Genomic DNA, 14,303 nt, shown 5'->3' with positions numbered 1-14,303 from the left:
CTTGGTCTTGGATCACGTGGTAGACTCACGAAACAAAGCAAATATTTACCCCTGTCCTTTATTAGTGCTAAGAAATTGTAGTAAAATCCAATTTTATCAGTCTCTCTGGAAACACAATTTCTGCTCTGTATTTGCATCTGAATTTCTTCTCCCATCCGCAGTAGCAGCTACATTTTGAATATATTTTCTCTTATTTTTGCATATGAAATCATTCAGAATTTAAAAAATTTGGCACATTTGTTTATTCTGGATGAAGGTTCAGTGAGACAAATACTGCATGCACCTATTTGCTAAAGGTGTCTTTATCAATTACACAGTGTCTTTAAGAAATATTGCACGTCAGTGTCTTCAAAAAAAGTGCTCCTGCACTGCACACAGATTTCCTGACATTGGCACAGAGAATTTGCAACCCTCCTCTCCGCCCAAACATAGGGATTCTGAGCTATAGAAATGCCACAGCAACCTGGCTACTTCTTCAAAGCAGTAGTGGTATAAAATAAAAAATTCATGAACAAGCTTGTTTATTGCATAGTCTTCAAATACTACTGAAAAAAAAAAAATCCCAAAGTGGTTTATAGCTAAATACAGGACTGCAGCTTTATTTTTATCTTCCCTTTCCTTCCTTCCTCCAGAACCATGTACCACTAAAAATGCACGCTGTAATCAGCATATGGAAACCTCAACACTATTCCACTTTCTTGCTACGACACCGTCTCTCCCCCAGCTTGGCCAGCTCCCCAGCAGCGATTGGCACGCCGGGACGGGGACACCCTACTGCTCAGCCTCTTGGGAACACGGGAACGGGGATCAAGCCGAGTGTGACCCAAACCAGATCTCCCCGTTGATCTCTCCTACCGTTAAACTGCAGCTACACACAATCACCGTCCCAGTTTAGCAAACACAGCTGCCCCTTGGAGCACACTCTAGCAGGAGCCTCAGAGCTGCACCAACCTTGTGTTTCTTCAATAAGCTTTCTCATGCGTGGGCTGGTCACAATCCTGCTCTTCCCTCGCTGTATTTCCACCCGGGGCACACAGGAAAGCTACGCTGCTGACAGCACCATCCCCTGAGACTGGAAACGCAGGCACACGACCAGTGACAGCCCACACATCTGCCTGCGCCTGGCTACGGCGGCTCTGCAAGGCGCGTGCTCTGCAGAGCTTGTCAGAGGCTGTCCTGGTTCTGAGCACCCAAGAGACACCTTTGCCTCAGAAGAAACGCCACAGGCTGGGAGCTTGTTGCAATGTATTTTAGGATTTTTGTTATTATTTTTTACTGTATATGACAAAGAAGAGGAAGGACGCAACCCAAGTTTCTCTTCTGCTTCTTTGCTCGCTGCTCACCACAGAAACCACCGAGCATCCTCCTGCTTCCCACCACAAACCAGTCCCAAACCGCCCAGGGTCATCAACAGACCCCATAATCCCACGTTCTGGTACCTGCCTGATGTAACTGCCCAAACCTGCCAGGCATCATCAGGAGCTCCAAAGCTCTCAGTGACACCCCCTGCTCTGCCAGCACCAAAAATTACTGAAGACCCTCCCAGAATGCCTCTCCTCCTTCTAGGGGCTGGGGTGCGCAAACATAAGAAACAGCTGAACCTACATTTTGGGCAAATTCTTGCATAACCTACAGCCTAAATCCCTCCTCTCCCACTGCTCCGTGCTGTAAAAGGAGCCAGAGACACAAGGTCCTGCTGGCAGCTGTCTGTCCCAACTCCATCCTTTCCCCAGGAGGATGTCCAGGGAGTCTGGATGTGTAGCCAGGAAAGCAAGTACCTTGTGTCCAACCTCAACACCCCCTCCCCAGGCAAAGCCACTTTTCCTCAAGCTTCAGTACTCAGCACATATTGCAACGCCACGGCCAGCTGCTGCTGTGCCACTTGTCACCTCTACTGGGACGGGAAGGACAACCCCTGGCTGAGAGCAACGGTGGAGCAAGAGTCAGACGCAGGGCACGACCTTTCTCTTGCTGTCGGCAGAGATGTGGGGCTGCAGCACGACCCGTGTTAGAGGCAAAGCCAGCCTGGCCGTCACCGTGGCTAGGCTAAACCCAGCCTTTGGGCAGCAGGCAGGCACTGGTGGGGCGGGAGCCTCCAGCTGCTCTTTGCTGGCTCAGACCCATCGTAGGGCAACGGTGTCTAGATTGCACTGAAGGGATGGGACTCTTCTCATGAGGGCTCTTGGAGCCAGGCTGCCTCGAGACAGCAAGGACCCTGCCATGTCTTCTCCTCCTTGCCACAGCGTTTCCCCAGCCGTGGCTGCAGAGTCTGGCCCTGCATCCCTGGTCCATCGGTGAAGGCAAGCTCAGCCACTGCCAGGCTCTGAGAGCCTCTCCAGTGAACAAAGCCATACAGGAAATTCTGCCCTTTCTTTTTCTACATTTATTAAAATATACACAATCATCTTCTATTTGCTTCTCCTCCCACAGCTCTTATGGTTACCGGGTTACAGTTGTTCCCCCCTCTCTTTTTGTTTTTTTTGCTTCTGAGTGACATCCCTGTGGGGTCTCCTAATGGCCCGAGTGCGTGGGGAGACGCATGCTCCGTCTCCAGAGCCGGGCTGGAAGGCAGCACCCCCCTCCCACACCGGTGACACGCTGCAGGCGTTGGCACGGCTCTCCTGGCAAGCAGGGGCAGCGAGCTGGCACGGCAGCACAACACACGGCCCAGCCCGAGGAGAGGGCAAAGACCACGCAGGGAAGGAAAGCAGCAGACCTGCACGCGCGCGGGCAAACACACACGCAAGCTAGGTCCCACGACAGGCTGCCTCGCACACCGGCTCGGCGTCACCCTTCCCCAGACACCAACCTCGGCGGCTGTCAGGGCAGGATTTCCCTGCAGGGACGTCCCCGTGGAAGAGTCGGGGTGCTCAGCAGCAGCACCGTACCTTATCTCCCCGTGAGCACTGGCTAACATCGCTGTCAGTTATGTCTCAGCTTGTCGTAGGAAGAGGCCCAGATTCTTACCGCGCAGTCCCCTCTCTCTCCCCAGAGGTCATGTGGTGACTCATTGATGTCATTCACAGCGATCAGCAGCCCTGGAACCCAGATGACATGTCCAGAGCCACGAGAGGATCTTCTACACCAAGGTGTGGCCCAAACGGCCTTCTGAGAGGAGCCACGGTGGGGAAGAGCCCACGCACAGGCCGAGTGGTGGGGTTCTTTCCCCCCAAAATACATTAACAACATCTCTTCCATTTTCTAAGCACAAGCCCCATGACCAAGTGATAAGTCGTAGCAACCAGAATGACTCCCAACCTTAAAGACCCTGCCCCTGTCACACCCACGTGGAACACCCACGTTTATTGTGGACAACCCCACGGATCACACCAAGGGGACAGGAATGATGAACGAATGAACGTGCAAAGTTACTCTCTGATAACACAGGAAAAAGAGCTAAGACGACCAGCACTGAGCCCCCAGGCACTAACGCCCCAAGCTTGATACAGAAACAGGGAATCAGGGAAAACGGGGGGGTCTATTTCCTTTAATACAATAATTTTTGCCGCTTCACAAACACTTCTGTGTCCACAAGCAACTGCCTTCCATTTCATTTTATTGTTTTGTCAACTTCTTGTAAGTTGTACGACAGTCATGGAATTAATACTTTTTGATTCAAAGACTTTAAAGTGCTCCAAGGGATGTGAACGGGCCCATAACACCACCCAAGTCATGACCTCCAGATACTCTGAGCAGCTTTGGCCTGAGTCACGTTTTGTGGGTACAACAGCTGCAGAGCGCACACACACACACACACACACATATATATATATGCAATATATGAAGCGCTCCATCTCCCAGATTAAACTCCTGCATCCAAATTTGCACCTCCATGGACAGCTGGACTGTCCACGTCAGGGGCTGCTGTTGCTCAAAACTTCCACAGAACTGCTGAGCCCTGTGACAAATCCATCCATCGCTTCGCTTTCAACATGCGGAGGCAATTTAGCACCACAGGCCTCACTGAAAAATTAGCATTTTGTGTATTTCATGTTGAAAATGAACAGGAAGCGTGAGTCAGTGCAAAGCTCCACCAGCCTTCCCCCCGCTGGCAATGCTATTTTCTAGAAGATAAAAGTAGAAATTGTTCCGTCCAGGTCCAGAGCCGTTTTTCTTATTAGACAACCCCGTATTAGCAATTCAGCCCCACGTCTCCCCGTTCCCTTCTGGCCTGATGCACACGTACACGTTGTACAACAGGGTAACACTCACGGACGGCAAAGCCCTGCTGAGAAGTCTTTTCACTCTTCTTTGATCCCAACAGCAGTACGCGGAGCGCACGGGTGGCGCAGGCAGGCAGCTCAGCTCCTCCAGCCCCGACTGCAGCGAGGCCAGCGAAGCTATCCGTCGGTGGCCCTGCCAGGGGCGAGGGAGCCAGGAGGAGCGAGCCGCAGCCAGCCCCTTCCTCAAGAGCATCCTGCAGGGAGGTCCCGGGCAGTGCTGGGGGTGTTTCCAACAGAGGCAGAGGTAAACGAGTCACGGTGATGTCCCTGGTGATCGCAAAGCCTAAATAGCACGGGGAGACAGGAGGGAGGGGAAGCAGATCCTACACACCCTTGACACGGTTCCTGGCGGGTGAGGGGACCGTCTCCCTCTCCTCAAGCCTGGGCTGGGGCTGTCACACCAGTGCAGCGAGACGGCGGTGCGTGGCCAGGCTTCATCTCCTGACATGCACCTTGTCCTGCAGCGCGCTGCCTGGATCCCAGTGCCTTCCTGCGCTCCCGCTCCCTGCTCCTCTGCCAGAGGCACAGGTACGTGCCATAGCGGGGACGTGACAGGAGACACCTGCAGCCTTGGGAGCCTTTTCCACACACGCACCAATTTTCCAGTTTAATCCTCGCTATTTTACTTTTGGCATTGCATGTCCCATCCTTCCCCCTTGCAGAGGTTTGTGAGATGGCAGCAATCGTGTGGGACAAAGAACAGGCTGGAGATGGGAGGGAAGGGCTGATGGGGAGGGGGATGAGGAGCGCAGGAGAAGGCATGCACCAAGGGCCACCCACAGCAACCCCAAACCCTCGTCCTTCAGCAAGATTGTATTGCAGACGTTGCTACAATTCAAAAAACATTCCCTGACTTCTGGCAGCAGTCTTCAGCCTCTCTCAAAGAGCCTCCTAGAAGGAAAAGGCACTTATCTCCTCATCTTTGCTTCACAATATTAAATAGTACCAAAAGAAAAAGCTGAAGAAAGCATTTGCAGTGGCTAGCGCAGGGAACCAGCCTGGGCTCCAGCTCTCCAGCCCAGCAGCTTCCAGGCGTTTTTGGTTTCATGAGCGCTGTGTCTGTCACCCAGAGGTCCCTGCTATGCACTGGGGACACGAGCACAGCTCATGTTGATGGCTGCCCGGGAGAGCCATCAACGCGAGGTCAGAAGGAGGAATTCAGGGAGCGCACAAACAGCGCAGGGCCAGGAGCAGGCCCTCGACCAGAGCCCAGGGCAGAGATGGACCCACTGGACCAGACACCTCCTCACGCTGGTGCTGAGTCGCTGCCAGCGCCGCATCCCCACAGCGAGGGTAAGGACAGCACCCAGCCAGGCTTCACGCTGCCCATCGGAGTGACAGCCAGACAATGGAGCATAATCGTCCATTTGCAACCGGCCTAGTCTATTGTGTAAATATGCAAATAGAGTGCAAATTAGCTCGGATGATCACATACAGCACAACATACCAGCCCCTGCTTTCCTAAGGCCACAGCTCTGCTCCCCATCCCAGCGCCCTTGGGCAGGGGTCTCCAGAGGGCTCCAGCCCCAGGAGCACCCGCAGGACCTCACCGCTCACCTTCCGCCAGAGCTGAAGATTCAAATCCCCACTGGAAGCAAACCACTTACACCAGCGATCTGCACCCAAGGTGCCTGCAGCCACCCATCCAACCCGACCCCTCCCACTGGGGACAGGCTCAGGAGCACCCACAGCACTCTTCCCAGCATCTCGGCCACGAACAATCTCAGAAGAAGGGTCAAATCCGAAAAACGCTCAGCCTGCTGAGCCAAGATCACTAACCCTGCTGGGAAATTTCTGACCCAGCAATCTCCAGGACTATTTATGGATTACAACATTAAACAATATCTTCCTTGTAGGAGCTATATGCTGAGGAGCAGGTTTCCCAGAGCACCCAGCCCTGCCCCAGCAAGGACATAACCCTTTTTTTCCTTATCATGGTGTTGGGTTTGCAAAGTGGCCTGGGAGCACGTGCAGGTTCATTTAAAAGCAGAATCATCCCCGATGCTCAAGAAATCGAGCAACAAAGACTCATGCTGCTGGAAGCGAGAAACAATCCCTCGCCACGAGGCCCCACCAGTCCCGCTGGGGATTTCGGAGGCCGTGCACACCAGGCTCCCCTGGGAAATCACCCGGCCTTTAACGACAGGGTGCTGTTGCACACAGGAAGAACACACCAGGCTCGTGAGTCACGCCAACCAACCACGAAAAATCTTAAACCTAAACAGATTATTCAACTAAAAAGAGAGCAATTCACTTGTCACAGCATCTAGCTCTGTTCCTGGAGCCAGTAGCCAACTCTCTACTATTACCTGATAAGAAGGGGAATACAATTCCTACTGACACTACAGCAAGTCTCTACACCTCAGCGACTCCTCTACTCGCAGCCGTTGGGTAGCGGTTATCCCAGTGCAGCCATGCTCACCGCCCAGACTTACCCCTCAGCAGTGCCACGGGTCCCTGCTCCCGCAGCCGGCATCGCGAGGAAGGCCAGAAAGCCAAGTGGGTCCTGGCCAATTATAATTCTCCCACGAGGAACCTTCTTGCCCCCCACAAATCCTAACAGCCCATCACAGTCTCGGTCCCAGCAGCGCGCCCTTCTGCAGGCAGCAGCAGCCCTCCTTCCTCCAGCCGGGGGACAGAAAAGCTCACCTCTAGCTAAAGCGAGGATTAAAAGTCCTTTGCCCTCTTGCTGTTGCCCAATCCATTTTTTTTCCTGGGGCTTCCCCTCCCACATGGAGCTTACCTGGGACCAATGTCACCCTCTCCACCTTGGGAACCAGCCAAAACCCTTGTCTTGGCACACGACCAGTTGCAAGCAGCACGATGCTGTCTGTTCCCAGCTCTCATCAGGATGAGCAAAGAGATGCTCTCAAGGCAGAGCTCGTTACTCTCCAGGATCGTTATTCACAGGAGTGTATCTGGTATCCCACAAAACACTATCCTGATGGTGTCTCACTCCTCCCTCACCCCAAGCTGTTGTACCCTCCACCAAATTTGCCAGTGCCCTGTATTTTTCAGGCTCACATCAAAAAAAATAAAGGCTGCAAGATCAGGAAAGTGCTAATTCTTGCTAACGATCTGCTGGGAAAATTCTCCCTTCTGCACAGCCCCAAACTGCTATAAGCAGGTAGGGAGGAAGCATGGAGAAGAAACTTCTCTGCGCTCCAGACCCCTGCAGAACACTCACTTCTATTGAAAGCAGAAAATAATAGAGAGGCGTGGGAGGAGGAAGAGTCTTTTCACAGTGCTCAAGGATACAAAGACTTACAGAAATAAAACCGGAGAGGCAGGATTGTCAACCCGCTTGCCAGACCAGGTTGCGATGGGACAAAGGGAGAGATGTCTCCTGGATTATAAGACAGGAGACAAACAGGAGGGGAACACTACAGCAAACATTTTCTGTGGGGTCCCACGAGGCTCACTGCTATTCCATGGATTCAGAAGTGATGGTGGTGACTGCAAATTATCCACGATGGTCAAATCTAAACCTGACTGTAAAGTTTCAGGAGGATCTCGCAGCACTGAGCGACCTGATGATAAAATGCCAGATAAAAATTAGCATCACTAAATGCCAACTAATCCAAAGGGGAGGAAAAAAAAATATCACCTTCCTGCACAGGCACTAGAAGGTCTGCAAATTAGCACTCAGAAAAGAGTCCAAGTCACGGTAGATAACACCACAAAGCCAACAGCTGACTGTCAGTGGTAGTCGAAACCCAAAACGTTAGGAGAGGCTGTTATTCTACAGATAAATCCACCGCGGAGCCACACACACTTCTGGTTCCCCTCTTCTGAGATGATACGGCACGGAGAAGGGCAACGGGGATAACTACAGGGTTGTGAAACGGTTTGTACAAGGAGAGACTAAATAGATCAGGAGGAGTCTTTAGCCTGGAAAGAGACAGGATGAAAGGCAGGTGACATCAGAGCGGACGACCAGGGAGCAAGCACATCACAAGAGCTGTAGGGACCCAGGGAAATCACAGGCAGGCTCAAAGGCAAAGCAGCGTGTTTTCTGACGGAGCAGCTGCAGCAGAGAAGTCACATCCTCTTGCAGAAGCAGAAAGTACCAACGGGTTCGAGAGGGACCAGGCAAATCCCAGGGGCGGCATCCATCCACGTCTTCGAAGCACAGCCACTGGGTACAACCTCCCCCTCGGGATCCCGATCCGACAGGCTGCAGCAGTACAGCCCCGGGAAGGGGTGCTCAGCACCCATCCTCTGTCCCGTCACCGGCCACTGTCAAAGGACACCAGGGCAGAGGCACCTGTGCCCAGGCCTAGTGTGGCTCTTTGCCTGTTTTTATTCATAAGAAGGATGAATGAGATGTTCCACACTCCGGCACAGCTTGGCGTGCATGCAAGAGAAACGCTAACGGGCTCCAAAACAAACTGTGTTCAGCACTTGGGAACCGGGCGTGGAGGTCAGGAAGAGGTCGCTGATGGAGAGCTGGGAGGATTCAAATAGATGCTGTAAATATTTTTGCAAAGTAGAAAGAGCCTTGAGCGCAGGCAATGACCTACTTTGCTGTTCTCCAGCGAAGGGTGACCCAGCCATGCCAGAACCCAACGGCAGTTTCTAAGGAGGACGTTCAGCATGCCGGGGGTCCCTTCTTAAACAGAATAGCAGGGGGGGTCCCAAAACCTCTTCCACTGGCCCCGGTGTGCTGGTGGGTGCTCTCTGCGGCAGCACGACCTGCTGACAGCCCTGTCGAGCCCTGGATTTCAGACTCCTGCCAGAGCCGCGTGCTTCCCTTTCCTAATCAGCTGAGGAAAACAAGAGCAGAATTCCTTCTTATCTCTGCTACATAAGCACTCTGAAAACACAGGGTGTTTGGCCCTGTAGTTTTATGGCTCCCTATCGCAATTTCTCCTGGAACAGCGAGGCCAGGATCCCCACGGGCAGCCAGAGCAACTGTTGTTGCAATCCACAAGGCTGATTTTTTGGAAGCTGATAAATGTCTAAGCTAGTAATCTTGCCTGGAGGAACTGGTTATTAATGAGCTACAGAGTCTGGTTCAGTGCAAGCTCTACCAAAGAAGCATCTGCCCATTCATTTCCAGAAAATGGAAAACTTAAGAGACAACAACAGGCTCTCAGCTGCAGGGACCATCCTTGTGCTAACTAAGAGTCTGTTTGATACGCCTGAAGTGTAGCAGGAGAAGCCAGGGGAGAGTCATCCTGCCTCTGGATGAGTGTTCACACGGAGCGAGAATCCAGTTTAATCAATGCTTTTTTCTTTGCTTTTATTTTTTTTTTTTTATTCACATCCCCCATGGATTCAGATGAACTTTCCCAAGTTTTCTCACACAGACACAGCCCTGGGAACCCACCGATCACCTCGGGTTCAGCGAGGACAGCAGGCAAACACCCACCTGTGGATTCAGAGGCTTTGGCCAGAGCGGCAGAAGGTGCCTATAGATATTTTTAACCTCACTGCCACTGCTCCAACTCTTGCTGTGATTTCTGGGGCCAGAAAGTACCATCGGTCCTGGCTGCCCACTCAGGTGGGACTGAGGACAGACCCCACTGTAGCACAGCCCCTATCAAACCAAGCCCTCTGGAGCTGGCACTCCACAAGCACATCCAGAGCTGCCACGCCACCAGCGCTCGCAGCTCTCTGCTTGCTGCTCTCCAGCCCCCAACCTCAGCTTCTCAAGCACTTGCACTGGAGCAGCCGCTCCAGCTGGGACCCACCTTCCCTCCACGTCCCGCTCCCAAATCCATGGCAAGGTACCCGAACTCGCCCTGCTCAGCACAGGACTCGTACTGTTTACTCCAAGTATAAACAGCGTCGCTGAATCTAAGCAGAGCGGTGCGGTCTAGCAGACAGACAGATCTCCCCTAAGGGACATTAAAAACAGACACGAAAAAAGCCACGTACGTCTAATGCAAAGACGTGATCTTCCTAAGCAGCTTCTCCAGGTGTCATCATGCATGTTGTCTTCTTTCATCTTCTTCTTAAATGAGCCATAGTAGGGGGAGGTAGCGGATGGAAAAACCAAGTCTCCTCTCGCACGTCCCTGCTTCTCCTGTAGGTCCCCTTACTTGTGCAGGATATTTTTGCGTGAGTTCTTCCATATGGCGCCTCATCCATCACTGCTTCGTCACAGAGTGCCCTTACATGGGCAAGGCAGAGGAAGCAGAGCTGCTGGCCGGAGGAAATCCTGTATTCCCCTAAATGACAGACTAGCTCCTTGTACAAACATTTACCCAGATTTCCCACGAGGTAGGAAAGTAAAATTTAGGCTATTTGTACCCTCTGGGTGCCAGAAGTGTGTATTTACTCTCCAAACATACTTTCAAGTGCTTTTAGAGTTAACCCCTTGCTTTCTGACTGGAAGGGACTTCCAGGACCATTGTCCCCTCATAAAGAGGGCCAGGAGAAAGCACACAGACATTTACACACACACCTCCACACTCAGGCCACCGAGAAGGTGGAATTTCTCTTCAACAGCTTGTAAGCCATCTCTAGATGTGCTAAGCAAGGGGGTAATTGAGGCTTCCATTTATTTTAATGGAGCCAGCCCAGCTGAAGTCCCCTTGAACACTTAGCAGAAGACACGCTGAACGTGTCATACATCTCTGCTGCTCAGATATATTCTGGCTCTCACATCCTTGACACACACCTCTGGTGACAGGTCTGCTTGTCTGCCATCACACCTACAGCTATGACTATACGCCTGGATGCACGGAGCGGAGACAAGCTGAGGAGCCTGCGTAGGATTCCCGAGCCCGGGTCTCCCCCGGAAACTGCGCACCCATCAGACACAAACCCCACGTCAGACACGGGCAGGGTGCTGCCTGCACAGCCCTTGCAACTGAACAGAGGTAAAACCCACAGGAGGTGAGGAGGAAACTCTTGTACCACCGGCTGAGTGATAGCAGGTTGTTAAACGTGGACGATCATCCACTGAAAGGGGATGTGCACCCCCAGACCAGGCTGCAGAAGAGGAAACCAAACAGCAGATCAGCCAGTGGGCCCCTGGGATCATCTGCTGGGGGAGACAGTGCCTATGGCTCTGCCTGCTCCTGCACATTTCTTTTAGCCATTTTACAACAATCGTTTTCTGCTTCTTCAGCTGAACAGCACTGAAAAAGTGCAGTAGAGATCCAGGCTGCTCCGAGCTGGTGCTAGGGAAACAGGCAGCTATGGGCAAAGCGGCTGAGTCCTGAGGGCTCCAGCCAGCTTGTTCAGTATCTCTGGAAGGGCAGCAAAGGGGCTGAACACAGAGGCAGGCAAGACAAGCCACAGAAAGCAATGGTATTTCAACCTCTCCGGAGCCAAAGGGGGTTAGAAACACATTGAGCTGTATAATAATAATTAGAAAACAAAGCTCTTCTTGTCAGATCGAAAGAGACAGAGGAGAAGACCTTTGGACAAGGATTTTGTGTTTGTGCATTAGAGGAGGATAAATGACCCCGAGCAGTACCGCAGTCTAAGTAATAAGGAGCAATAACTGCTGTCTGAGCTGAGCAACTCATCATTTTCCTGTAACATTGGAGCCTGAACCCTCCGCAAGCTACCGTCTCTAGCCCGATCTCTGATCTCCCCCCACACACAGACGCATTCGATAACCTCCTCAAGGACGTCATTTCTGCAAACACACCAAGTACAGCTGCAAAATGAGGAAATCGGGTGTGGTGAAGGCACTATGGCTCCACAGCCCCCCCAGCATGCCCAAGGCAACCAAGGTTTTCTTAGGAGTTAGGTGGTCCTGGTTCCTGAGGCACCGTGGTGCCCTGGACGCATTGGACATTGTGCCTCTGACAGAGAGGACAGCGGGGAAATGATGAGGGACTTAATCCCAAGAACCAACATTCAAGGATTTTACCAACTACCCAGTCAGTGGCAAAGTACTGAAAGTTAAAGAGCTCATCGAATAGGCTGTTCCTTCTTTTTCCATCTAGGCTTTTAGGAATAAAAGATGGTGTCCCTAAATCATAGCGAGCAGATGTCAACATAAAAAACCCCAGCTGAGCAGCCCAGGGCACAAACCCAGCCAAGGTCCTTATCTGCCAAGAATTAATTGATACACACACTTCATTTGCTCATTTAAGTTGACATCTGATGAGTGTGACAGTCAGAAGAGCCACACAAGTAAATATAATCATGATAATATAAAGGACTTATCAGGAAAAGCTGGGATACTTCAGCAACAAGCACTCATCCCCTTGTGAGACACGTCTGCTGCTGCCCGGGCACGAGAGGACAGTGGCATCGGGTCCCCGTGATCCCCTCTGAGCAGGTCTTCGCTGCTACACCGCAGCCCCTCCCTCGTACTGGACATTATAACTTCGGCATAAAAACAGCCTAAAGCTGGAGCGTGGGGCGTGATGCCCCAGGAAAATGCAGCCTTTTTGCCTGCGTGCATTTTAGTCCTCTGGCTTTGGGGTGGCTTCAGGGCTCGGCCAAACCAGCTCCTCTAAAACACCGCCTGACCCGCACACCACGGAGCACAGCCTCCGTCCGTGCCAGGCACGACAGGGGCGGCATCGACCCTTTTCCCACGGAGGGTATAACTGGGAACAAACAGCTCGGGGATCTCTCGAGCATCCCCTGCCCCCGTCGGCCTCCCACTACCCCGCTCCCAAGGCGATGCTGCCCAGAGGGGTGTTCGCGGGGGACCCCAGCCAGGCCTTGAAGCATTGCGGAAACTTTCTTCCAGGCTCAGGGCATGGCAAGGGCGGTGGGAATGTGGGGCGAGGGTGCTGCTGGGCCCGGTCCGGCTCCCCCCGGGGTCCCGGCGGCGGCGAGGCCCCTCCTGGCGCGGCCGTCGGGGAGGGAAGGGGGTCCCCTCGGCTCTGCACGCCCCGCGGCTCCCCACGACGACGGCGGCTGGGGCAGCCCCCGGGGACACCCCCCACCCCGACACCCACGGACCGACCCCCGCTGGCAGCCCCCGGCCCCGCGCCGCGTCCCGCCGGCGGGTACCTGTGGGCGCTGCCATCGTCGTAGACGAAGGAGCGGTTGGTGTAGCACTCGGTGCAGACGGCCCCGCCGGCCGCCCTGCCTTCCGCCGGCCCCGCCGGCTTGTAGATCCCCTGCAGGCTCCGCTCTTCGCCCGAGAAAGGCATCAGCGAAGCGGCGCGGGTGCCCGGAGAGCCGAGGCGGAGCAGAGCATGGGCGCCCCGCGCTGCCGAAGGCGCCGGCCGAGAGCTGCCGGCCGCGGGCAGAGCCACAGCCGCCGTCCCGCTCCCGCTCCCGGCCGCCCATCACGGCGCGCCCCGCCGCCGCCGCAGCAGCCCGCGGGCCGGCCGGGCGCTCGGCATCCCGGGGGGCGAGGCGGCCGCCGCGGGGGAGCCCGGCGGGGCGCGGGGCAGCAACAGGTACCGGAAAGTTGCGGGGCGGGAGGAGAGGGATGCACCGAGCGGGGGGGGGGGGGGGGGGGCTGCCCTACGCGCACCGGTAGAGCGGCGCCGCGGCGGCCCCGCTCTCCTCCTGCCCCTGCCCGCCGAGGCAGCCCATGGCGCGGAGCGGCGGGGCGGGAGCCGCCACCTGGCTGCTCCCTCCGCCGCCGCCGCCGCCGCCGGGCCCCCCCCGGCCCCCGCCCGGCCCCGCCGCTGCACCACGGCGCCCCCTGCCGCCCGCACCGGCACCTGCTGCGTCCCCCGCCCCGGCCCCGCGCCCCCCGCTCCGCGGGCACCGGGTCCGTGAGCCCCCCCCGGCACCGCACCGGGTGCCCAGGGCACGTCCCCGCGCCCCACACCCCCCCCCCCCGGCCTCTGCCCGCACGCTTCCCCCGGGGGGGGCGGGGGGGAGCTTGGCTTTCTTTTTTATTGCTTTTTTTCTTTTTTTAATACATTTTTATTTTATTTTCTACTAGCCGTACAAATATTTGCGTTGAGCGCTGCTGCGCGTTGGGGTTGTGCCGAAAGCAAACAGGCCGGCCGAGCCCCGGCCTGCTGGGGAATTCCTGTGCCGTGCTGCGTGGCTGGGCCGGGGAGCATTGATCTTCCAGGGGGGCCCTGCTGCAATAACACGGCCCCGCTGCGGGCACGTCCCCGCCCCAGGGACAGCGGGGGCAGCTGGAAACGAGCCGGCCGCCTCCAGAAAAGGGTCCGAGGTGCCTTCTCTCCC

General features: G+C 54.8%; 1 protein-coding gene across 5 annotated transcripts in view; it reads right to left on the bottom strand.

Annotated features, from left to right (window-relative positions):
• Positions 1-13,743, bottom strand: part of KCNT1 (potassium sodium-activated channel subfamily T member 1) — a 91,570-nt gene extending 77,827 nt beyond the window's left edge. For all 5 annotated transcript variants that reach the window (XM_054849141.1, XM_054849144.1, XM_054849143.1 and 2 more), the window contains exon 1: positions 13,158-13,743. In XM_054849141.1, coding sequence (XP_054705116.1) covers positions 13,158-13,300 — 143 coding nt within the window. In that variant the 5' untranslated portion in view covers positions 13,301-13,743. The remainder of the gene's footprint in view (positions 1-13,157) is intronic.
• Between the last annotated feature and the right edge of the window lie 560 nt (positions 13,744-14,303).

Source organism: Grus americana, chromosome 20 (genome assembly GCF_028858705.1).
Source record: "Grus americana isolate bGruAme1 chromosome 20, bGruAme1.mat, whole genome shotgun sequence".
In the NCBI taxonomy this organism is placed as follows: Eukaryota; Metazoa; Chordata; class Aves; order Gruiformes; family Gruidae; genus Grus; species Grus americana.
Note: the sequence above shows the minus strand (reverse complement) of the source record. Positions and strands in the feature narration are given on the sequence as shown.